The following is a 26,551-nucleotide window of genomic DNA, read 5'->3' as shown; positions in this document are numbered from 1 at the left end:
ATAGCAAAAGTGAGTGATGTGTGAATGCACTGTCAGCAACAGAGGAAAAAGCGAAGGATCAGGCTGGCTGGGAGCACTGTTTTTGCAGGCAGTCAGGTCTAGATACCTCAAAGTTAGGGCACAAAGCAAGGGTTTATAAACCACAAAAAAAGGCTTCATCTCCTGTATAAATTGTGGTGGTGCCAATTTTGAAGTTGTTTTCCCTTTAATGTTTTATTCCTAATGATGAAACAAGCATTTTTACTAAAAAATACAAAGGAATTTATTCTCCTTAATTCTGAATAGAATTTCAGATTGGGTACAGTGATTTTCTTCTACTGAAAGGTTTCCCACCTAAACTGCTTACCCAGGCTGAAAAAGAGAAATTCAGATTCTCATTAACATTCCTACATGGCAAAATTTGCAGTCCATAAGCACTTTCCAGTATATTGAACTACCCCAAGTCAAGAAGGCTGCAATAATTCAAGCAGGCAATGCTGTTCCATCAGGGGCTGCTGTTTGATGTCAGCAAGATTTGTATTCCAAGTTACATGAAGTTTCCTCAGCTTTGGGTTTCTAGTTTTGAATAGACGTTCTGAATAACTTCAATGTTACGAAAGTCATCATTGCTGTTAACGCCAGAACAGTTCGTTTTTTTTGAGGGGAAAAAACTTTGTCCCTGAGGAGTGTTTTACAAAAGCACAGCTAAATACATAGCGCTCTGTTAGAAATCACTGTGCCCAAGAGCAAAGCTGTGTGTGCTTGGGTGTTTTCAGACTGTGATGCACTTCTGTAGCAGAAAGCCCTCCAAGTCAGCAAGACTGCAGTGGTTCTGAGCCTTACCCAGCTGTGCAGCCTAACCCCTTCCTTTGCATTGGCATTGCAGAGCAGCTTCTGCCTTCTGGATGGACCAGTTTGGGGAATTAAACCAGGTGAAGATTCTTCCTTTGGGTTTGGGGTTTTTTTTTAATTATTAGGTGGTTTAGTTTCCTAAACAATCTCACTGCAGGGAAGATGAGCGGTATAAGCTCTGGACTGAGGTTGGAGCATGAAACCAGTTTCAGTTTGCTTAAACTGCCGTGTTTGACCAGCCTCACCTCCATCCCTGGAAAGGTGATGAAACAACTCATCCTGATTGACACCTGTAAGCATGTGGAGGAAAAGAAGGTTATCAGGAGTAGTCAGCGTGGATTCACCAAGGGGAAATCATGCTTGCCCAGTCTGATAGCCTTCTGTGGTGGAATGGCTGGCTGAATAGATGAGGGGAGAGCAGTGGGTGTTGTCTACCATGACTTCAGCAAGGCTTTTGACACTTGTCTCCCATAACATCCTCGTAGGTAAGCAGAGAGTCTAATTGAAGTCTAGAGGTGGTCCCCAGTGGTTAGTACTGGGTCCAGTCATGTTCAACTTATTCATCGATGACCTGGATGAGGGGACAGAGTGTACTCTCAGCAGGTTTGCTGATGATACAAAACTGGGAGGAATGGCTGGTACACCAGAAGGCTGTGCTGTCATTCAGTGAGACGTGGACAGGCAGAGAAGAACTTACTGAATTTCAACAAAGACAAGTGTAGGGTCCTGCACCTAGAGAGGAATAACCCCATGCGCCAAAGCAATGATAAAATATTAATGCTTAGTTTGTAACTCTAAATTGCAAGGACAGTGTTTTTCCATTTCCTTTTCTAAAGCTTCCAACCTTATTTAAATCACAAGAGTGAATATGCAGAAATGGTTTGCATTGCATTCAATGTAGTAATTGAAATAGCTTCTAATTAAACTGTTGTGACTTGGTATAAAGCTTCACAAATGTTTGTGATGAAGAGCTGCAAGAGTTAATGTTCGCTGCTCTAACAGCTGTGTACAGGGAGCTCTTGCCCGGCAGTCATTGCTGTATCATCAACATGCGTGAGTGTAAGTGGGAATCCATGACAGTGTCTTCTCTGGTTGCCCTGCAGGCTGAACTCTGCACCAGTGAAGGGCTTTGAAAAAGATGTGGGTGGCAAGACAACGCTCCGGATCACATATCCTGAAGGTGCAATCCAGAAAATGGAGCAGTACGAGAAGGATTCCCTGTTTGTTCTGGCAGGATTCAAATGGCAGGATTTCAAGTGGCTGAAATACATTGTTTACAAGGAGAAAGTGGTAAGAACACTGTCAGCTGACATTGTGAAGGTCATTAATTAGAAATGGTGGGCAGATGTGATATCACAGTCATATTTGCCACATTTTGATCTGAGGAGAGTTCCTCTGTGTGTCCTGCTGCATTTAAGTGATGGGGGTTTTTTACCTCCATGGATTTCAGCTGTAATTAAATATGTTTTACAAAGACATCTCTCTGTAACCTGACCTTGCACCACAGATGAGGCTTTCTATTCAAGATTATGTTAGTGCGAATGAATAAATGAATTTAATTTTTATTTATTTTAAAGAGTATATAAAAGGACTGAGTTTTGTGTGGTTTATAGACTCTTGGGATTTAAGGGCAGAGGAAGGAGAAGAGCAATGGCAAGGGGAAGTAATGGGAGTTTGGAGATAAGGATGTGATGGCACAGGAGCCAGCACAACTCATTGAAAAGGCTATAATCCAGACTTTATGTGACCTCCTGAATGGCACAAGCCATCATATTTTGCTCAGTTATTGTTGCACTGAGATTCATGATTTGTGTTTGAAGTATCACCCAGAAGAACAGTATCAAGTCTAAAACTAACAGACTGAAGTGGTAAATCCACTGCTTTCCCCATGTAAATATTTTGTCCCAGTCAGTTGCATTAGTGCCTTTCTGAAGTACCACGAACCTGTTACTAGTCAGGGTTGTTCTCTGTAGTTCACCCATCCTAAATGGAATCAGGTTGTGACTTCTCATTCAGTTGATGGTTTGTCTTTATCTGTTGTCATGAAATCCAGAATAAATGCCCTCTATTTGGGTATACTTCTTGTTTTACAAACCCTATATATCTGTTTTCAGGTCTTCTTTAATGATTTTTCAACACATAACCAGACAAATGGATTAATGTTCAGAGGATGGAATGTTATGTCCTGTGTTTTAGAGACAGAGATGAGGTTGGCAGCTCACCATATACAGAACGAAAGTCTAGGGATATAATTGTATTCGGTTGTTACATAGATGGCCTTAAGGGCTCATACTTTGCTTTTGTCTCGCACTGGCACCAACTTGCAATTGCTTTCCTGGTACCAAACAGATGAAGTTACCTGTCAGCCTCTGAGCAAGTACAAGCAGGCCTTCATAACATGAATAATTGAGTCAAAAGTAATTTTCTTGGGTTTATGTCACACTCTTGTTGTTCTTTCTGGGCAAGGGAAAGCCCTGGAAGTGTCAGTGTCTTGCAACCTGAAGGCAGTTGTAGGGACTCCTAGCATTTAGTTTGAAGTTTGAAGGATGGATTGCTGTACTTCAAAACAAATTGAATTTCCACCTGATGCTTGCAGTCATGCAATTGTCACTGGATTCTGATGTGGTATCCCTTGCTCTTGGAAAAATGCAGCAAGTAGTTTGTTAAAACTTGCTAGAAGACTGGGGAGAGAAAATGCAGTGATCTTAACTGCGTGCTTCAGTGCCCAGCTTGCCAGAGAGCAGAAAGGACTTGTGTGTCTTGCACTGCATGTTACTTCAATCGTTTTGTGGTTGGCCTCATTATACTTCATTTCTTTGGAATAAACACTCCATTATTTTCAGTTTTTGTAGGTGATGTTTTCCAGATCTCAATTCCTGTTGCTCTTTTGAATGTCTGCAATTGATTCATTCTTTTTTTTAAAGCAGTGCCCAGAAATGTCCAGAGTACAACAATTAGAGACTTCACTAGCCTCGCAGTTCTCATTCTGTATACATCTGTTGTTTTGACTGTCTTTTCCACAGTGGCATAGGTCTGAAAGTGAGTGTCCACTTCCTTGAGACTCCAGGTTTCAGGAAGAACTGAAAAGCATTGTCCTTCCCAGCGCTTGCACCCTGTGCTTGTGCTGTTCCTTCTTCCTGCCAAAAAGCAGCACCGTGCACTTGTCTCTACCAATTCTTTCTTTCAGAACACTTCTTCAATTTGCCAAGTTCTTTTGGCAGAGCTTTCCAGCATACCTGCCATTCTTTCCAGATTCATGTCCTCTGTAGTTCAATAAACATACTTTGTATTTCATCCTGCAGGTTGATAATGAAAACTAAACAAAGTTGGTTCCTAGGCAGATTGCAAAGTAAGAATATCCTTCCATTTCTACAGTGAAGCCACTGGGAACTCCTCCTAGATAGTTTGGTTTGTTTTTTTTTTTGGCCACTTCTGAAGTTGTAATGTTATATGTGATATCATTAATAACATTTTTTGGTATGTTTGTGAAAGTGATATGTCAGAAACCTCACTGAATTCCAGTTCATGTCTCGCTTCTCCCCTATGATACTTTTTTTCCTATATAAAGAAATACTTTATTTTTTTCAGTTATGATTTGTTCTTGACAAATCCACCTGGGCTGCTACTCAATCTTTGTGGGGTTGGGATTGGAGTTTTTTTCATGTGCTTATAAATAATTAATCCTGATATTCTGAGAATTGAGATCATAAATCAACTTTCCTCCCTTTTTTTACTTTCTTAAGGCTAGGTACTGCTTTTGTGCATTTTTCAATCCTGTGACACCTTACCTGTTCTACAGAAGTTCCCAAAGGGAATCATTGCTGGGTTTTGAGGCTGCTGAGCCAGTTCATTGAATACTTTGGGATGCAGTCCAGGTGACTGGAAAACATCTGTCTTGTTCTCTCTAGTCTGATCTCTCTCTGTTTGAGGCTGGGATCTTGCTGTCACTGGCTTTAGCTGCAAGCAGGTGGCTAGAACAGCTGTCTTTTTTGTGGAAACCAGTGCAAAAAGTGCTGTCTCTTAGCTAGAAGAAATGACCTGATGGACAACTAGCAGTGCCCTGGGAATAAGATGTAGGCGTCTGTTTGTTCTGGTAGTGAGTGTTAGTATTTTATCAGTATGTAGTAAGTTTAAAATGAGAAATCCCTGCCCAGTGCTCTCTGTGGAGAGTTTCTGTTTCTCTCTCAGCTCATTTTCCAGAGAAAAGAGAGTTTCTTCTTTTCCTGAATTCATCTAGAGGCACTTGCTTGACCTGAGAGCTCTGTATGCCACTGTTGCTCATTCTTTATCTGACATAGGCCTGTCCCTCTGCAAAACTTCATCCTCACTGCAAACCAGTGGTTACAGTCAAGAGTCTGACCTCAGGACAGAGATAGGGGAGATGGAAGCATCCTGCTAAAGAACATGGCTGCTGTGGAAGTGGACACATTCCTCAAATAAAATGGGCTGAACTCTCTGCCCTCTGATGTTTCATTTGTCACTGAATGTCGATGGCAACTGCATGTGTTGATGGCACAGTCACAGGCTGGGTATGAGATTTCAGACACCAGACCTCAAGCTGCTTAGACCTGCTTGATCAGAGATTCTCGGCCAGGTACTAAGATCCTTGCTTAGTCCTCTCTCGAGTAAGCAAAATCAAGAGGACTTTATCTGAGAGAGAAAATGAAAGGTGAGTGGCTATTTATTGTTGGGGTCAGTGATCAGATCAGTTTATTCTCCATGCAGCTGAGAAGGATTTGCTCTGTCTTATGTTAGTCTTTTGGCAGCACTTGCATAGTGAGGAAGGGATAAGTGCTTTGTAGAGAGAAAGATTTTCAGGAGATGTTACAAGGAAGAAGAATCAGTGTGATGCAGAAGCAGCAGCAGAACAGTGAGGCAGAGGATTTTGTGTGTTACATACAGTCTGGTGCAGCAGCCTTCTGAAGATCTGCATGATGCCTCAGAGCCCTGGGAGCCACTGTGTCCTGAAAGAGGAGCAGTTGGAATATGAACAAAAAAAAAAAGTAAAAGCTCATCTGGTTTTTATTCCACACTAAACCAGAAATATCTGGAAGCAAATAAAAGCTTGAGAGAAAAGATTAATCTAGAAAAGGGGCCAGTTTGGCTCAATATTCAACATCAGTAGCAAAATAAAGGTCGTCTCCATCATAGAGTTCTGGGTGAGCTGGCACTCAAATTTGCAAGTCTTGCCACGAGTTAGGGGCAGTACTGTATCATTGGGGAGTATGGAGCTGTCTTTAAGAAGGGGAAAGATGAGTGAATCTGAGCAACTAAAACCCTGGTAATCTGATTTCAGTCATTGGACAAGTTTGTTCTAACTGAAGGAGAAGATAATTACACTTGTTGCAAAAAAGTGGAGAAAGGAGTGTGGAATGGGGTAAAGGTGACATGGTTAGCAGAGGGGAGTATTGCACCGTGCTGACTAATATGTCAATATATAAGTGGAAAGGAAGTGGGTTGAAGTCCCACAGCCTGCAGTTGCATGAACCCATGATTACTGCAGAAGGGTCACAGATGTGGGTTGTTCGTGTGTCTGTGGTGACTGGTCTGGCAGTGCTGACTTGCAATCTTTGCTGTAAGAGCCTGCTGCACTTCCAGGCATCCCTCCTCTGGTGAAAGGGCTGCTCCTAATGCATCCCCAGAGGTGGATTATTCATGTACAGTCACTCAGAACAGTTGCACTCTCTCCTAGACTTCTCTTTTTGCCAAGAGGCATTACCCAGATATGTATTGTGATTCACCCTGCTGCTTCTCACTGCTGTACCACCTGGCATCACCCTGGGTCTCTCAGTGACCAAGGGTCTTCCTCAATACCCAAACTACCAGAGGAATTAAAAGGGGAGGGTGGTTTGGCCATATACTGCTCTTCTCTATTAAAATAGTGGTCAAAAAGCTGAAAGTTTATTGTTTGGAGAATAGATACTTCCTGAAACAAACAGAAGAATTTATAAGTGCCAGTTATGCAAACCAGCCATCGCATCCTGGTGCTGAGGCTGACTCCAGAGTGGTTTTTTGCCCATCATTAGTGAATCAGAAGGAGCAGTCTTGCTTGCTGGGACACACTTCCCTGAACATCTGGCACATGGTGGTAAAGAAGCCAAGTGAGGGCAAAGGTTTAGTTAGAAATTGGCAGCTCACAAGCTTCCTTCACATGTAATAATGAGCCTGCGGATGCTTCTAGCAGGAATCTCTGCAGCCTTTGCCAGGAGGACTCACTTGTGCAGTGAGTGCCTGCAGCACCTTGAAGCTCCCTTTGATAGTGAAAGTCATAGGAGCGAGTGAGCACCTGCCTGCGAGCGAGGCCAAGTTCGGCTGTCTGTCCCTTGCAGGGGCATGCCTCTGACAACTCCTACAGAGCACTGATGCCATCTGAAGAGCAGTCATCCTCCAGCAGATGTTGAGACTCCAGCAGTGGGCACAACATAACCCCTCCTAGTGTGTTACAGCGTGTGCTGGCTGCTGCTTGTGGAGATCTTGTGGATGTGGCAGCAGAGCAGATTTTGTTTAACCTTTTATTTGGCAGCTATATTCCTGCTTTAAGTCAACAGGTTACTTCTAGTCCTGCTAAAATGTATGTCACAATACTTCCTGCTTTGATCAGCCTATGTTACTGTGCTAGAGCCAAGACCGGACTGCTGCCAGAGTCCTCACTGTCTGCTGAGCTTTTGTTTAGAGCTTCTGTTCTTCCATTAGTGAATGGCCGTGTCATGCTACATGTTTGCTTGGGTAGACTGTGAACGTCACAGCCTCATAGTACACCATAGATTCCTTGGATTATGATCTAGCTTTGCCTGTGACCTGTTTTGCATGCCTGAAAAAAACTTGAGGAACCACCATGCTCCTCCTGTTGGCTTGAGAAAAATAGTGAGGCTGTAAATCTGTCCTTGCTGTCCAACCCGAAGTAAAGCTTCATCCATATGTATGTATTTCCAACTTGTTTGGAACTTGAGCCCAGCGCTTGAGCAGACAGTTTCTCTGGGTCTGGACTAGGAAGAGAGAACCTGCTTTTTCCAGTGTTGTCACTTGCCTTTGGTGAGCAATGGAGTGAGCACTGCCACTGGCAGTTTCACTCCAGAGCCTGCTTCTGGATTGGAAGTATTTTCTTTCCCTTCCTTCCTCCCGGGGCCTTGTTGCTTTAAAATATTTTGTATACAGTTGGTCTCAGTTTTTTAAGGACTGTGAGAAAGATTCTTCATCTGGTTTTGGTGGAGCTGTAAGTCCGCCAGTGGTTGTCTTAATGCATTATGAATGCAAAGCTTGGTTGCAGATTCGTGATGCCTGATCCTGTGCTGAGGCAGAGCTTTAGCCCATCTGCTTAGAAATATGCCTGGGTAGGGATTGCCTTCTGTCCTCCCGCTGTCCTTGGACTTGAGTGGAAAGGGACAGAAGCTTGACTTGCTGCTCCATTATAAAAGAGTTTTTGAATTGGGAAGTTAGCTTAAAGGTTGTCCCATTTCTCTCACAAATTTGAGTTTTCACCTAAATAGCCATTTATAACTAATCCCTTCAGAAGCATTATATAGGAAGGTATGGTTGATGAGTAACGCAGCAAATGTGCATAAAGGACATGATGAGGCTTGCACTGGGAAAGAGGCAAGAAAGGCTTTTCAGTGATGATTGTCCTGTGGTCCTAGCACACGGTGCAAAAGGCCATTTCCACTCACAAAGCGTGGAGGGATTTTAGGAGGAATTGATATTAGAGAATACCTTATCACATCATCAGGATGGTTCAGTGCTTCAGTCAAGGCAGCTGAACCGTTACTAAATGCTGAAGCAGAGAAAATGCCTTGCAATAAAGTGGAAAAAAATGAGGCAGGCTCTTCTGGCTCCTGCCAGGTCTTGGACTGAGAAGAGGAGGGAGAGTCTGTGTGATGTATTCTGTGGAGAATATTCCGTATTCCTTTGACAAAGAGTAGCTGGGAGTTAGTTTTTCTTTCTGGCATGATTGGGACAACTTTGACTCTTTTTAGGTTTTGATCTCTCTCTGGCTGTGCCGAAAGGTAGTGCATACTGCCTGAGGGCTTGTGCTCCCATGGTCAGGACCTGCTTCCTGAATGCAGTGCTTGGGTGGGAATGGCCCAAGGGAACCAAGGAAAAAATAAATCCTTCTCTGTGACTGTCCTATGAGATTAGAGCCATTTCCAGAAGACGTAAGGAAAACTATGAATGCTGGTGTCCTATGGGAGAAGGTCAGCCGGTTTTTCTCCAGTCATGGTTAGAAAATAAGCTGGAAAATATATAGATATGCTGTATAAAATCTTGTCCCTGCTGACCAGAAAAGAGTAAAGACCTTCCTTCTGTGTTGTATAGCTTTTAACAAGCTTTTGATAGCACTGTGGTGAGGACCATACACGAGCCTCAGTAGACAACTGACCCAGTTTTAAACATGGGCCCTGGGGGGAGACTTCCTGGCCAGATTCCTAAAGGAAGGTTGTTGGTATGGGAAGTGCAAGCTGGAGCTTGCCCTTCATACATACCTGCATGCAACAGCATAATAAGATTAGGCAGGTCGCTACATAGCTGAGAGCTGTTCCCACCCAGGCATACTTAGTGTGTCTGGAAGTACACTGTCAAGCATCAGCTGATGCCGTTGCAGTGTGCCTTCACAGCATTTAATATTATCAGATGGATGCAAGCTGGACATTAAAACTTGTTCACCTGGACTGGATCATCATCACTACCCACAAGTTTGTAGCACATTCATCAAAGCTTCTGGGGCAGATGAAGAAAAAAGTAGTTTTAACTACATTATTTTCTGGATCAAAAATTCCAGGTATCAAAGTTTGCAAAGTATCTATATCTGTAGGAATAATATATTACCCCAATTTTAGACAGTTTCTCCTTAAAATGAAAACTGTTGATGTGCATGTCCTTCCAGTCGTTCCCACACCATGCATGGGTTTTGTCTTTTTTTTGTCCTTACTTTGCTTGCTATTACCTAACCCTAGTCTTCCTTGCACTGTGCTTCCTATCAAAAGATAAGAAGCATTACTCATTCTAGGCTTTGGTAGTCCAGAAAGAACCTTATTCCACATCTGCCAAGACAACATCATCTTCATTTCTGGCTCAGTAATCCTAGCTGTGATGTGAAAAATTGGAGAGCTCCAGATGAATTTTTATTCTTCTGTAGTTCCTTTTCCTTCACATCATTCTTGAATGAAAAGACCCAAGCATAATTTACCCCCTGAAGAGACTGAGTCATTGCCTTAGTAGGACATCCTTGTCTCTAAACTGGAGAGGCATATATTTGACAGATGGGCCACTCAGTGGATAAGGCATTGGCTGGATGATCATACTGAAAAGGGTTGTGAACAACGGCTTGGTGTCCAGTGGAGATCAGTGACTTGTGATGTTCCTCAGGGGTCAGTATTAAGACTGATGCTGTTTAACATCTTTGTCGGTGACATGGACAGTGTGACTGAGTGCGCCCACAGCAAGTTTAACAATGACACTAAGCTGTGTGGTGCTGTCAACACGCTGAAGGGACGGGATGCCATCCAGAGGGACCTTGACAAGATTGAGAGGTTCTGAACTCATGAAGTTCACCAAGACCAAGTGCAATGTCCTGCACCTGGGTTGGGGCAATCTCAAGGACAACTACGGGCATGAGAGCAGCCCTGAGAAGAAAGACTTGGGGGTGTTGGTTGACAAGAAGCTCAACATGACCCAGCAGTGTGCACTCGCAGCCCAGAAAGCCAACTGTGTCTTGGGCTGCATCAAAAGAAGTGTGACCAGCAGGTCAAGGGAGATGATTCTGCCTCTCTACTCTCTCTGCTCTCATGAGACACCACCTGGAGTACAAGGGCATGTAGAGATAGGACCAAGGGAGAATGGCCTTATACTGATAGAGGGTAGATTTAGATTAGATATTAGGAAGAAATTCTTTATTGTGAGGGTGGTGAGGCACTGGCACAGGTTGCCCAGAGAAGCTGTGGCTGCCCAGTCCCTGGCAGTGTTCAAGGATGGGGCTTTGAGCAACCTGGTCTAGTGGAAGGTGTCCCTGCCCCTGGCAGGTTGGAGGTAGATGGTCTTTAAGCTCCCTTTCAACCCAAACCATTCTATGATTCTATTACATCCTTTCTGGAATTGCCTCACCATCCTGCTTTACCTTGAGACAATTTCTTCCTATAATTGTCATCTTCTAATCTCTTCTGATGTCTGTTGTCATCCAACTGACAGTTGCTGTCCTTTACTAGATATTTGATCACTCCTTCATTCTTGATCTATGACTCAGTCAAAGTTAAAAAGGATGGATAATTTAAAGAGTTGCAGTTTTTCCACATCTCTTCTTTTGCAAAGCCAACATGAGTGGGGGCCAAATGAAAAGCTAGTGCAACTGTCTTGAAAAAGCATCAGGAGAATGCTCATGTTGCACTTGCCCTATTTGGCAGACTGGCAATATTCAGACATCAATATTATGCAAATGCTGGTAGGTGCATTTTAAGGTCATAGTGCATGTAAACTCAGGTTATACTGGTTGGTTGCATTGTGCAAATACAGGTTTGAAATATCTGAGGCAATGTAGAGAAATTCCTTCCAAATCTGATGCTGATCTTAATGAAACACACAATTCCATAAATAGCAGAGCTAACAAAATTGCCTGATTGCTGGTGAGTTTATGTCCTGCTCCCTTATGCCATAATAATCTCAGATTTCCCCCAGCTCAAAAATACCCACAAGGCTCTTTCCTCCCTCACTGGTGGTTGCATGCTGGCCAAGGCATACACGTTCAGTGGCCCATACGAACATGACTGGGTACCTGGCAGACCAATGTAAGTGCTTGCGCAGCAGCATCTCCACCTGGCCTCACATGCAAACGCATGGGTGTCTCTTCCATCCAGACGTACGTGGCTTTTACTGCCAGTGCAGCCCACATGTGCAGCACATGTTCCTCCATACTGGAGCAGTACTTTGGGAGTCCAGCACATGGAAAAGGTCAGAGAATATCATCAACAATGAAACATTACCCAGAGGGTATCAACTACTCATGCAAGTGCTAGTAGGATAAAGATGTTCTATTTTAACACTTCAGTAAAGAACTACAAAATCATTTGAAGTCTGCAAAGCCTTCCTTAGTCCAAGAGATTTGAGTTCAATTTATTTAGCTTTTGCATGAGATTTTAGGGAGATTTACTTGTAGTGTCTCTCAATCTACCTAGAGGGAACATTTTTTTCTCAGAAGCCTTTTTAATTTAGCAGGAAGAAGTATATCTGAAGCTAGGCAAAGAACCAAGAAAGGCAGCACATTAATATGGGTATAATTATTTCTGCTACATCTGCCCTACAGGCTTGATGAATTTGCTCTTGAAGTCTTAAAATCAAGACTTGGTATCTTGGTAAAGTTCTGCTCAAGCAGCATGAGAGTAAAGGACTAGAAGAAGTTGCTGATTGAGTTGCCGCTCCCTGCTATGCAGGGTGTCCAGGAAGATATCAGCAGGGTCTCTCTTGGCCTTTCGAGCAGTGCTGATAAGAAATAGCAGAATGTAGTGGCTGGGACCTGAAGCCAGATAAAATCAGCCTGGAGAGATGTAATTTCCTAGAAATCTGTGCCTATAACACTGAAATGACACACTTGCAGAGGCGAGCACTTACTGCTGACAGCTTTTTCTGAAATACAGATTTAATCCAGTGGCTGGGAATACTCTGTTTCCAAGGAGTACCCAGGATAGGGCTGAGTCTTGTGTTGCATTCTCACCATCCTGACCTGTGTCTCTCGGGACCCCTGTCCTTCACTTTCTATCACCCCCTTGTTGACTATGAGGAGCAGGATAGCAAGCCAGTAATACCCTTGAGAAGCTTTTCATGAAAGTAAGTTATTTGCATCATCCAGTTGCCTGCAAAGGTCACGGCAAAATTTTCTTTTCCTGGGGTGCAATTAGCCAGCTCTGTTTCTGCATCCCGAGGGAGAAGGCTTCGTGGAATCTCTGAGGTGAGCAACCTCCAGCATAACAAAATTCCCCAGAAGAGCCCTTTGGAAAGCATTGCAACACCACAGGATGCTGTGAGTTCACTCGTATACTCATAGAGGAGGGGAAAAACACTGATTTGATTTTGTAAATGAAATCCCATGCTTTCTATCGGTGCCTGAAAAGAGACTCCCCTTTCACAGCACCAGGAATTCTGCTATCTGCCTTTTTTTTTCTTTAAACTGGGGAAAATGAAAGAAATTTGAACAGTAAATATTTATCCAAAATGTGTGGTTGTTAATACGATCCAGTCTTCAGTCATTTTGAATAGTGTCATGATGACAGATGTTAATTCAGAAAGGAATAGATTGGACGATTTATGCCTGAAACACATGTGTTCCTTGGCGGGCTCCGTGGATTACTTGCATAGTTGGTGCTGTCTGAGCAATCTAATATTTTCTCTGCCTCTAAGCACTGAGGGCTCCAGGACAGGGGGCTGACCTATATCTCCAGTTTGCTATAATAAACAGTGAGGTAGCTAAACTCCCCTTGTGCTTTTATCTTCCCAAATTTTATCTCTCCCCCTGTGCTCCAGCTGTGTTTTCTGTGCTTCTAGTGCTTCCCAAGAAAAGTGCAGTTTCTTTGTGCAAGAGAGGAGATGCTCCTGTGTGCATGGGGTGCGAATCCCAGACCTCCTCCCCCTCTAGAACCAGCTTCTCTCCTACCTCAACACTCACAGTTATTTAATATGAACACTTGTCCTGACAGTGGAAAGGAAAAGTCAACCAGGCCATGTGAAGGTAGTGAGCAGGAAAGATTCTGGGAAGACCTCACATTTTTCTGTAGTATTTGTATTCTTACAGTTGCACATTTACAGGATGCATCTAAGAGTGTTGCTTCTCTTCTTAGTTAAGATCAGGTTTGTAAAGGCGTTAGTGTCTTATTTTTTATTTATTTTTTTAATCAGAGATATACAATTGAAGAAAAACACCCAATTTGTTGCATGCAGAAGGCTTTTGGTAGGTCTGCTTGGAAGCTTTTCTCAGCTGGTCCCTCGGCTGTGTTCTCATCTTTTTCTGTGAAATTAACTTTGCACATAGAATCATAGAATGGTTTGGGTTGGACAGGACCTTAAGATCATCAAGTTCCAACCCCCCTGCCATGGGCATAACTGACAAGTAGGGAAAACACTAAGCCTGGCCCAGGCATCTGCACTTTGATTGTTTAGGAAAACCTTTTAAATGTAAATGTTCTGTTTGGATTACAGTTTATTTAAACTCTCATCGTTTAAGAATACTAAATAATGTTACTTAACAACTCTGTTTGTAAAACACCTGTTATTTGTAAAACACCTATTATTAATGCAAATCTAGAAAAGAAACTAGGGCAGGAGTTTGTTGGCATCTTCCCAGCTTCTTATTTTGACCTTCCTGCTTTCTTCTTCTTAAGAATGCTGAATAATTTGTATATATTCTATATGAACACTCAGTGAACATACAAATTATTTGGCTGCTCATTTCAGCACAGATGCTAAAATAGGAGAAGAGAGATTTTCTGTGTACTCTTGCTGTAAAAATTTCCCTAGAGACTCACTTTAAGATAACTTCGGAAAACGATGAGGCTTTTTAGGCCATAATTCTTCCTGTGGTGATCCTTTAGCTTTTTTTGTTGTAATGTGCCAAGAGTTTAATCTAAATATGTGTTGTTTGAGGAGTTATTTGTATTCAAACTCGTGAACCAGTTCAGCTCCCTAAAAAAGGCTTTGCTGATGGGTGTCCTCAGATGCCCTGGGATGTCCTCATGCATTGTCACCAAAACCTGCAAAAATAGCTTTTTTTAATTGTTTTTTGCTTTCTTTGGGTTTTTTTTTCCCTTTTTTACAGGCATACTGTTGTAAGTGGAGCAGGTAGCTGTGCTTTTAGTTGGGATCATCTTATGTTTTGTGTTATAAGCAAAGGGGGAAATGCTCTATCATTTTCCTTATACTGTCATCTTTGAGCTGATGTTTTCCATGCCATGTATTTGGCACAGCTGGAAAGTTCAGCTAAAATAACTTAGCTGTCTCTCACGATGAGGCTACTGAAAATGCAGTTTTATCCCTGTTTAAAGAAATAAACCCCAATCTCCCACACTATTTTGCTGAGATTCTCCAGTTCTCGAGGGCAGTGTCTGGGAACTGGTGAGACTGTGTTACTGTGGCAGCCTGTTGTGGCTCCTGCTGTTCTGTGACATCCCATGGCTTGGTCTGATGTTCCGTAGGGCTGTTGGATGCTGGCAATGCTGCACAGTGCTTAGACACAATCTGTCCTACTAGGGCTCCCCTGCCCTGCCTGCACTGGTCAGGTGCCCTCCCCATACAGTTAGCTGGGATGCAGCATCTCCAAAGATGTAAGAAACAAATAGAATTTTCCTTTCCATTGCTTCTCTACAAAAAAGTTGAGGCATGGACAACAGACCTGGAAGCAAGGACTCTCAGGAACTCATTCTTCTTCCAGCCACCTGGACAACAGGAAGGAGTGGTGGTTTGGTTTGGTGCATGGCAGGAGCAGCAGTATTGGAAGTTGAAGGGTGATGGGTACTGGGGACAGCAGAGAAAGGAAGAGTTTACAATCATCAGGGAACTCCTCAATCACTTGTGGGTTTGTTAAGTGTAAATAGTTCAGGAGCCCTATAAGAGGCTGCATTTTTTCTCCTCCAATGGCTGATCTGGAATACAGTATCTTATAGGAGCTTGTGGTCACACTTAGGGGACTGTGCCCTGGGTTTAGTTGCTGTATTTGGTGGACTTTTTCTTGAGTTAATTTTTTGGTGACTTTTTAATTGAGTTGATTTAAAAAAGAGAAAAGTTACTCTCTAAGACTTTTAAAAAGAACCTTATGGTTATAAAACTCAAGCTGCCAGAAGTTAAGAAAAGCAAGAGAATAAGATTGCATTTTCAACATTAATTCAGTTCTCCTGTGCAAATGTTATCCTTAATTATATGGTTACATCCTGGCTCTCTTAGAACACAGCTGTCTATCTAGTGGAGAGAGAAGACTGAGATCTAGGCTAATTTCTGTAACACAAGACATTCAGCTTTGGTATAAGTAGTTGCAGAAGCTGTAGAACAAGGAGATAGGAGAGAGGAAAGGAGAGGAGGAAGAGTGGTCTCCTGGTTACAGACACGGAGGATTCCTCTTGAGGAGGTGGTTTAGCCTTTGAATGACCAATGCGATGCTCCGCAAGTTAGATAAGAATTTTTCAAACACATTTAAGTCTTGTGGTGCAAATATGCAGGAGACATGGGTATTCAGCAGGAGAGGTGGGTGTTCAGCAGCAGCAAAGTCAATGGAGTTGTACTGTGAGCATAACAAATGTGCTGAAAATTCAGCTTGAGGTGCCTGCAGTAGAGCATCAGGAGGCAAAAGAAGCTGTGCATTCAACTTTGCCTGTTTTCTCCCCTGTGAAATGGTGTAATACATGCCAAATATTGCAGAGATGCTCTAAATATGAAAGGATTTTTTGTAAAACACTTAGATATATGGTGATACAAGAAAAATCTTGTGGGAAAATTAGAAAGTCACTGTTCACAACAGAAATCCTGAGCTGAAGTTGCAGGGCGGTCCTACTTCAGAGCTTACTAACACGTGTATTTGGCCTTTCAGCCCTGATATTCTTTTAATAGATGTTATAAGAGTATGGCATTTCATAAACTATGTCATAAAAATAATAGTCAAATAAAGGGGCTGGTCCCTTATGAGAATAAAATACCCTGTAAATAATGGTGATATTATAGACTCCTGGTCTTCTTTGGGATCTTTCTGAAACTGCTCTAGATACATTTTCATTGAAGGATTATTGTATTACTCACAAGCAAAAAAACTGCAACACGAACATAAATTATCTAAATCCATTCCTTTTACTAAGCACTTCTGTCTTTCCTATGATTTTTCAAAACAGAAATATTTCTTCAAATTCTGGCTCAAAATCCAACTTACATTTTGAACAAGTGAGCCTGTAGTACAGTCTATCCATCACCCTGTTTGCGCCTAGTACAAACACATCTTCTGACATGCCGTATGTGAGCTATCATTTATGCTTTGACTTGTGAAATACTGTATTCATCAGAATAATCTTCAGTGTTTTTCTGCAGCTCATCTGACATGTTCCAAGTTACATTTTCTTCACAGGACAATCTCTTTTTACAGCGTTTTGTGATCTTCCCACTGTGAACTGTATTTTGCTCTCAGTTACACTGATAAAACCATAGAAACTCATTTTTAAAAAAGGAATTCCTTTTCATTTACAACACAGCCTAAAAATAATTTTGCTCTCCTGCCTCTCTAGAGCTGGCCTTGTTCTCGTGCTACCTAGTCCTGTGAATCAGAAGACCATAGTTGGTGTTAGAACAGCAACACAGGAGGCCCTCTCTATCTCTATTTAGGTTAGCTGTAGCACTCAGTTACATAGGTCAAATGAAGTTTGAAATTCAGTAGGCTTATTTTGAATATGTTTTTATGCTTACTTGCGGCGTATGCTTGCAGGTGAATGGAGGAGAAACTTCCTACTGACAGCTACAGGAATGAGCATGCTGCCAAGTTCTAGCTAGCTTATGTGATGTACCAGTGCCATTCTCATGTCCAAGCTGGCTTTTGTCACCATTGAAGTTGCAGCTTTCCAAGCCAGTATCTGTGGATGAGGCAGCTTCCAGTTTCATGTGTAGCCAGGATGCTGTGTAGTTTACATATCTGGCACAAAGCTTGCAGTTTGCAACCACTACTTGGAATTAAATGTTCACTTCTCTTGTGTTTTTCTTTGGGTTATCAAACCAATGCAAAAAAATCAATCCAGTGTAGTGAAGTATCATTATTAGCTCAGCTAACGATGGAGAATAGTTAGGTTTTTGCTTAAAGAAAAAAAGTTCTAGTTGGTACCATATATTGGAGTGCTTTTGTCTCCATCATGCTTTGCTGCTGAAAATGCTAGGTAAAAAATGTATATGAGTTTTACAGTGAGAAACATCAGTAAAATATAAATTGGAGGGGTTTGCAGCCTGTCAGGAGTTCTCTTGGGTGCTGCGAAGCTGTTGGGAGGTGGGGAATACCAACAAGGGAATGGTCTGGGAAAATAACAACCATTTGATTCTAGACTTAGTGGGAGGGTATTTGAGGAGAAGAAAGAAAACTATAAAATATTAGAAGTATCATATTTTTGGATAATCCAATAGCTGCATTTCTTTTGACAGCATGACAGAAGGACAGAGGGAAAATCGTGAGCACAATCTGCAACTTCCCTGCTTCAGGCAGAGTAAGAGCTTTTCAGTGGAGCAGATAAGAGTGGAACAAAAGGCTCTAGACTCTAGAGCATTTCTAGACTCTAGAAACTGAAGATAGGAACATTCAGAACAAGTGCTGGCCATTGGAGCCATGTACAGAGGGTGGTAAGGGGTTCTCCATCACTTTGAGAAAGTTGGGTAAATATATGTAAGTGGGGGCTATTTGGTCTGGCAGTGGACCATCAAGCCAGACTGCAGGCTCTCAGCACCTCTGTTCTTGTTGCTGAAAATTCCTTGTTGCTTTGATAATCGGTGCAAATGATGCAACTTCATTTATATTACCACTTGTAGAAGAGCATTTTCTAGGCCTCCGTGTCTACTTGACCGCTGAGAAATGCAGCGTTGGCTGATAAGATGGTTATTCTCTAGTGGAAATACATCTTCCACATCTAATCCAGTTACGCCTGAGCAGAAACCTTTCAAAAACCTCTGCAGATGGATTGCAGTGGTTCTTCTGTACCCTGTGGTTGTGTGACAGTGAGTGCTTGTGGATGGCGGGTACAGAATAAACCGCATTCCAGCCAGGGTGGGGGCAGAGATCCCAGTGAACACCCAGGCACGTGCTCCCAGGAACAGTGAGGTCTTGTGACTCGACATCATCCCCTGCCTTTTTCTTTCCTTCATGCTCTTCTTCCTCTCCATTTCTGGTTTTACCAGAGTTGAAAAGCAATACTGTCCATTTACCACAGGTTCCCTCTCCAATCTTAATCTTTCATGTTGCTCTGCGGCAGAGTATTCCTTATCCAGACTTTATTCAGCTTTGTGTTGCACATAGCTGACCTTTGCAGTCTTACTGTCCCCTTCCCGTCAGACTTGTAAGTCTTCCAGAGTAATGCTGCTTATACTCCTAAATCCAGTAGTATGACAGGTTAGAGAAGAGGCAGCATCTGCGTCATCAGGATACAGTGGCATTACTCCTCATTTTGCTTAGTATATTAGAAATGTTTTTATTCTGGGAGACTCAGCCTGTTTGTATCTTCTACTGAGGTGTGCTTCTTGGCTAAGTCTCTGTATTTCCCCATTTTATTTTAGTGTATGTTGTGCTTTGCCTTGGTAAATCTGAGAACAAGAGATGGAAAACGGAACAGAGACAAAAATAGTTAACAACTGACTGTCCCTGTTACCCTCAGTATTCTGCAAACGGTCAGAATGAGGGATTAAAGCTGGATTTTCTTGTCCCTGTAGCTATTAGGTGAGCCCTGCCATAGGTGAGCCCTCCTCATAACCTGCCAACTCTAGCCTGTCATATCTGTATTCAGTTATTGCTGGGGTGGTGTTTCTGGAGGGGATATTTCTGTCTCTCTCCCTGGATGAGAGCTGTGCAGGAGACTGGCTTGAAAGCCCTGGCCCATCCAAATTCTTTCTGCTTTTTAAACTGTCTCTTCTAAAGCCTTTAGTGATGTCCTTTACAACTATCCAATTTTGAAAAGACTCCAGGATTACTTAAAAATGCTGTGGCCTTCATAGACTTGCTCTTCAGTCATGTTTTCCTTTCTGCCTCTCTCTCTCTCTCTGGTGCTTGTTTCTTTATGGTTATATTGTCAGCCGTTTTTGGCAGCCCTTTGCACCATGAATGCTGTCACCTCTGTGACTGAGGCTGCAGGTGCACAATAATACCAACAAATGATGAAGGTGGGAACTTGACCCAGGGAAACACAATTTCCAGCCTGGACCCCATGGTTTCCACTGTGGTGCCAGGAGGTGATGAAGTAGTGTGGGAACATTGCCTAAGCAATCTTCAGACTCATTTACTGACTTTTATCATTATGATAATCAGGAAGGGAGATATTACATCCTCAGGGTCCACCCTTAAGCACTTCAGGCTTAGTCACTGTAGCAGAGAACAGGGGATGCCCCCAACCTCGAACAGCAAGTCCAAGCTCCTGAATCTGGCACGAAAAGCGTGCCTCCCCTCCCAGTGCCTGCTGCTCCTGGGGTGGCTGCCTGTCTCCTCCCAGCCTAAAAAGGGACAGCGTTCCCTGACGGGAAGTAATTGCTTTGGAAACCTCGCTGAACATCTGTGTCCAATCAGACTGAACATCCACACCAACGGCAGCTGAGCATCAGCGGTAGCGTGGAGCCTTGGAAGGGGCTGCGCTCCCGGTGCCGCAGCTCCCAAGGGGGTTGCGTCAGGGGAGCAGCCTCCTGGGGTTTGCAGTTGTGGTGATGCTGCGATTCGGAGCTTGCCAGTGACAAGCTGCAGAACAAAACCACAAGGTTTGAGATGTAGCTCAAAACAACAGGGTTTGGAGAGCCAAACCACAAAGCTGAGAATTTCAGTAATTATAAGCCAGGAAACCAGTTTTTAGTTCTTTAGCCCTATGCAGGGCTTTGCTTACTGTATAGGTGGAAGTGTGAGAGCTGTCTGCTGAGACTCCACATTTGCCCCTACAATGGTTTCAGAAACTAGAGCAGGAAAACACACCAAAATGAAATACTACCCCAGGTGTCCCTCAATAATAATCTCAGGGGAACGATAGAAAAGTTACAGGGAAGAGCACAGAGCAAATACAAATGAGACAGAAGGGAGAAACCAGAGCAATTTCAGTGCAGTGGGATAGCTGAGGAAAATGCTAACAGAAATAGTCTGGAGGAATTACAAGAGAAACAGCCACACAGAAGGGACCAGAGCAGAGAGATTGTATTCCCAGCTAGGGATAGGGCCCACATTTATTTTGCACTGGCATTGAATAGCTGAGAGGAGCCCAGCTATGGTCCTAGTGATTCATGCAGCACTGGGGAAAATGAGCAGCTGTGATATGTGTAGTTATCTTTTTCTGAACAGCTCAAGCAACAGCAAAGAATAAAAGTCTCAAATGTTTGTAATCTTTCTTCTTTTCTCTGTAATGTTTTGGGTGTAACGTAAAAGCCAGTAAGACTGCTTACTTAAATCCCAGAACTTGTGTAGAATCTCGTACAGAGTATGAGTCCAAACAAAAGGCGACTTGTGTCCACTTTAAATGGTTTGCAGACCTTTGGTTTGAATTGTTTGCAGAATTTAGGCAATGCCATATTTAGAGTTGCATGTGAAATTGTAATTGAACTTATAAATTTATTTTAGTTTCAGGGTCACACTATTTTTCCAGGGTGTGCCTGCTCAAACCCATGATAAGATGGTTTCACTGAATGAGTAGCTGGTCAAGATTTTTGTTTATTATCTTCATCTCTGGGAGACCTGGAGCGTGCTTAATGCAAGTGGAATCTGGGATTTTATTTTTTATTATTTATTCTTTCCCGCTCCTTCCCTGGAAGTGCAGGGCCTCTGCTTTACGTGTGCCTTTAGGAAATTCCAAAGGTTCAATATTTATCCAATTTTTAATGAATTTTCACAAGGAGGCAAAACTCAGCTGACATACCTAATCCCTCACATCTCTTGGTCAAATGGGTGTTGGACTTTAGTAACAGTTATAAAGTTGATATTTTATTTTAATTGTTTTTAATTTTTTTTAATGGTGAATAATTCCATGGCTGAAAATGTCATATTGTCCTGGAAAGTGCTGGACTGCTTTGACACCAGGCATTCTAATTCAACTATAATGAAAGAATATGAGTGTTAATTAGGATTTTTTTCCATTTAGGGTCCTGAGAGCACTTTGCCATTGTTGAAATGTTGAACTCAAAAGATCCTTGCTCTGGTCAGCAAAGTATATTATGTTTGGGCAGCTTTGAGAGGGCATGTGGGATCAAAGCAGAATATCAGTGGCAGTCTGCTTAGACTCCTGGTTTGGAGAACAGTGCAGATGCTCATTGAGTTTGCTGTGTTAATGCTAATTGTAGCACAAGCCATCAACCAAAGTTCCATTCTTTATGATCTGAAATTCAGCAGCTAAAGATAACCATGGGGTTATTCCGTAAAGAAGCTTCTGTAAGGTGTTTTACACCTTGTGGCATTAGAGTTCACGAGAGCTGTGCACTGTGCAAGTAGTGTGTGAAATGTAGTAGGCATCGGCTGTGGCAGAATTACAGTTGATGATTACAGGGGTAAGCACTGCTGGGCAGGAGAGGCTCCTGAGGATTTTGCAGGGAATCCTCAACATTTCCATCAGTGCCTTGAAAGCAACCATAAAGTCACTGTTAAACTGCAAGCAACCCAAAGCTGGTGTAAATAATGCACATGCTTTTTACATAGAGTGTAATGCCTGCCTCTGTTGCTTGTCATGGAGCTCACAAGGAAGATGGCTCAGTGCTGCAAAGAGATATTAAATCAGATTATCCTAACAAAGCTGTTGGTTAGCAGATTGAAATTCATGCCATCCTCCTTGTGCCTTGATCTGGATTTTTAACCCAAACAGAAATGAAATGTTAGAATGTAATTGATCTGTAAGTCCTGTGAACACCGAGCCTCCAGTTATTTTGAGGACAGTACATGCTATACCCACTAACATGTGTACCAGTGGGAGCAATGATACAAAGCAATGTGGCAGAGAGGCATGAGCCACCCTTTAGGCAGGGCTGTCTGGCAGGGCAGCAGTACTCCAGGCCAGTGTTCTCCCATGTGTGCAGGGTGAAAACTTCTTTTTCCCCTTGTACCATGAACATGCATGACTCTTCACAAGACAAGATGTCATCTTTATAAGCTTATGTCTTAGTTCACATGAAACCTGACAGAAGACGATAAATCTAGGATAAAGTTGAAAGCATGAGTAGAGCTGTATGGTCATTTTTAGCTCTTTGAATGTTCTTAGAAGCATTTGCTATCCAAGGGTATGTCCCCTTGGAGGCAGGTGGGAGTGTGACAGTGATGACAGCGTGTGCTGGAATGCTTAAGCTATTAACCAAACTAGCTGAAGTGCCAATTAAAAGTGAAAAGATGGCACCAGGGAGGGGGTTATTAGTCCTGAAGCCCAAGACTCTGTCTTCCTTACATGTGTCATCCAGACTAGCTCAAGTACATCTGCGCAAGCTGCTCTCAACCCTCCAGGATGCACCCGTTGATATACAACTACAACTTTTCATGAGTGCTTGTGGCAGTGAGCAGGGACAGTGGGAACTGCTGCCAGTGGTGCATTTTCATTTTTATAATTAATATAGAATATATAATTGTGTTTGTTGGTTTATCTTTCCTTTTTTTCTTTTCCTTTTTGTTACTGTTACCAGAGTGCCTCTGATGGCTTTTGGAAGTCAGTGGCAACTCGTGTCCCAAGAGAACCTCATGAGATACGTATCCTGAATCCCTACTTCATCCAGGAGGCAGCTTTCAGCTTCATTGGATTGCCTTTCAACAACGGCCTGATGGGCAGAGGGGTAGGTATAAAGCAAAGCAAGCAAACCATGGGGAAGGATGGGAGACCAAGCAGCAGTAGTCTTACACTGTTCTTACTTTTCCTTTGAGCCTCTGCTGATGGGAATTGAAGGCAGAGGACTTTGGCTCTGTTATGGTGGCAGTGCTCAGCTTCCATCAGGCTAACGCAAGATCATTCCTTGGAACACTGAGGATTTTGTGCGGGAGCATCAATATTTCAGCAGTGTCTTGAAAGTAACTGTAAAGTTGCATCTGAGGCTTATAATAAAAGCGTGTAAAGGTTTGTTTTATGAGGCCTTTGGTAAGAAATTCTGATCTTACAGTGACAAGTTTTAGAAGCAAAAGCTCACAAGAGAAGACAATGCAAAACACAGTCTTAGGTCATGGCTATTAACAAAAATACCTTCATGGTCATTCTCATATCTCTCACCCCCAGTGCAACTTTTTGGAGTGTTAGTGTGGAGTAGGTGGTGACCTGGGTTTTCTGGATTATCTCACCCTGCAATGCTGTCCTCAGAACCTATTTATATTTGCTCTACCTAATATATCAACCATTAAGGAAAGTATTACTTGGGCGGGTAAATTACTCATGTACACATGTGATATAGTTGTTGATAGAGACTACACGTGACATTTTTGGACACATTAGCACAGCTGACAAATCTAGAGAGAAGCACTTTTGCTGGACAAGGTCTGCTTGCTCTGCCCCTGGCGTTGTCCTTCCGTTGTTACCAGTACAGGAGATTTGCTGTGTCGCAGCAGGGATTTGGACCAGACAGAATAGTGCCTTGTTTTTCATGTGAAGTCTTCAGAAATATTAGAGGTGTTTGTTATGTGCAGGTCAGATGGGTGAGTGCCTGGAGGTAGGAAATTCACTTCTTAAAATACCATGTAAAAGATGTGCAGACAGATTCAGCCACACAGAATGGATCTTAAGTGAAATGTGTTGCTACGTATGTACATATGAAAGCTGTCATAGGGTTTTGGAAACACTGAATTTTTACTCTGTACACTGAAGGTTTCTTATTCTAAATATTTCCATGAGGTGGAAAGTAACTTAACTTCACCCTTCGGCATTCTCCAGAACTTACACTTAGAAAGATGTGGTCTTAATTTGTCTTCCAGAAAATCAGGAGTGCTGCCCCAGTGAAGGACAGAAATCATCAGACTTTTGCCTTTATTTTCTCCAGATTTGTTTTTATTTTTAAACACGTTATTTTAATACATAAGATATTACTTAAGCTGAGAGGAGGAGAGAGAATCCGGAAATGAAAATGCTATGAACTGAAGTTTATGAGGTTTTGATAGGTTGTTTAACACACATCAGATTGGGAAATGAAGGCATCTTAATTGAAACCTGATGTTCCACTTCATGAAAGCCCATTTCAGCATTTAAAAATAGTTTATGGAGCTTTAAGGCAAGCAGTCTTTGCCCATTGACCCCTGCTAGATTGTGTAAATTGTAGTTCATTCCTTCAGATGGGGCAACAGGAGCTCTGCAGGTGCATCTGTGGGCCAGGAGGTTAGTATACCCTGTGCTGTCTGTGAAAGGACGCTCTCATACACGGATTCTGTCAGCTTAAAAACAAGTTTTACTGGAGTCTGAATTGTATCTTGGTGATACAAATTTGTTACAGACCTTTTTTCACTGAGAGTTTAAATGGGAAGAGTGGAAATCAGAGCATGTAGACCAATAATCCAATTCTCATTAAAAATCTGAGAGAGACCTGGCAAGATGAGTGAGGCAGCTAGAGAATTGTTCCACAAGAGACAGAGTGACCCAGAAGCTGGACACCATAGCTGGTTGGGTTCAAGGTCATGCTTTAGAGATCCAGGAAAGCCTGGAGAACTTTACTCAAGAAGGAAGCCTATAAACATGGAAAAGGAAAATGTTGAGGTCTAGTAAGCAAAAGCACAGTGAACGTTATGTGTCCTGAGTTTCTTCTGAGGAGCCGGGATGGGGCAAATTGGTGCCTCCATGCTGCAGTGTGCTGTAGTATGTTGGGCAGGCTACACATAGGAGGATCAAGACTGGGGATGCCTTAGTAATCAGGGCCAACACGAAATCCTCATAAAGAGCAGTAATATTCCACTCGTCTTTGGTTCTGATGCCTAAATAAACTTCAGTGCTTCTCTTGCACACCACATATGGTAACAATGTGCTGCCAATTAACTTTGTAATTTGGGGGCTTTTTCAGCAAGGTTGAGGAGAGCTGGTAAAATAGTTTGAGGCTGATCTCAAAGCATTTTTCCCAGAATTCAATAAAGGGTGAATGTAGTAACATCCTCTGCTTTGATAGTAGAATTTGGGCCAGATGGTTCTGGAGGGTACTAGGGGGGTAGAACTGAGATCTGCACTTTGATTGCACTTATGGCATTAGTAGCTGGAAGTCTGAGCAAGGAGCAAAACTGGTCACCCACAATGAACAGTGAGTTCCCTCTGGAACCAGTAAAGTTTTCAGGAGTTTCCTCAGTCAGTTTACTGAAGTCTTAAGAAGAGGGAGAGCTGTTTCCTGCTACACTTCTCTTTTCTTGGGATAAGCTGATTATAAAGAAAAACTTGTTTAGGATAGTAGCAACATCTGGGGAAAATTGAATGTTAATGCCTGAAGATGAATTATCATGAAAGAAATGAGCTAGTAAAGATCCTCTCTTTGGTTAAAGAATGCTCTTAAGGTGTGGGTGCAGGCTTGGCTGCATCACTAGCCAAAGGTGTATGTATGTCATTTATGTTACAGTGGAAGTTCTCTTTTTAAGGGTCTTTTGGCCTGTAGACCAGACATCACTGGTATTGCAGCTTGTAATTCAGGCATGCAATAACCTACCTCACACTGCAGACAGCTTACTGGGGGACAAGCATGAACATCAGTTCCAGGGAATCATTGCCTGTTGCATGTCCAACACTAGGGGTGGTTATTGCCATGGTGCTTTTTGCTGCGTAGCAAGTAGTTCTGTCCTCTTGGTAGCACTCAGAGCCATTGGAGCAGTATGCTTCTGGCTTCTCTGGGACCCCTGAGCATAGTGTGAGGTGGGCGGGAGACCATTTCAGATTACACAAATTATCAGGACTCTGAGGACTCCAGTGCAGACTGTGGTGTTTGTTTCTATCTTCCTGCTGTGCATCCATGGAACTGCTTGTGATTTAACTTCTTAATGAGATGAAGCTCTGCTGCCCAAAGCTGCAAGCCTTTGATTTGTTTGTGTACTGGGAATGGCTGAATCTATAGACCCCTTACTAAACAGATAAAATGTTCTCCT

The 26,551-nt window shown here is 42.7% G+C and overlaps 1 protein-coding gene across 10 annotated transcripts in view; it reads left to right on the top strand.

The window, feature by feature from the left end:
* Window positions 1-26,551, top strand: part of ST3GAL3 (ST3 beta-galactoside alpha-2,3-sialyltransferase 3) — a gene marked incomplete at both ends in the record, with an annotated part of 189,839 nt that overhangs the window by 142,238 nt on the left and 21,050 nt on the right. For 4 of the 10 annotated variants that reach the window (XM_080624076.1, XM_080624078.1, XM_080624073.1 and 1 more), the window contains 2 exons: window positions 1,935-2,121; window positions 23,149-23,295. The exons of 2 other annotated variants lie outside the window; for them this stretch is intronic. In XM_080624076.1, coding sequence (XP_080480202.1) covers window positions 1,935-2,121; window positions 23,149-23,295 — 334 coding nt within the window. The remainder of the gene's footprint in view (window positions 1-1,934; window positions 2,122-23,148; window positions 23,296-26,551) is intronic. 4 more of the 10 variants (XM_080624081.1, XM_080624080.1, XM_080624079.1 and 1 more) reach the window with 2 other exon arrangements.

The sequence above is a fragment of the Psittacula echo genome (assembly GCF_963264785.1).
Source record: "Psittacula echo genome assembly, chromosome: 7".
NCBI classification, from domain to species: domain Eukaryota; kingdom Metazoa; phylum Chordata; class Aves; order Psittaciformes; family Psittacidae; genus Psittacula; species Psittacula echo.
The sequence above is the reverse complement of the archived record's forward strand: the minus strand, read 5'-3'. Positions and strand labels throughout refer to the sequence as shown.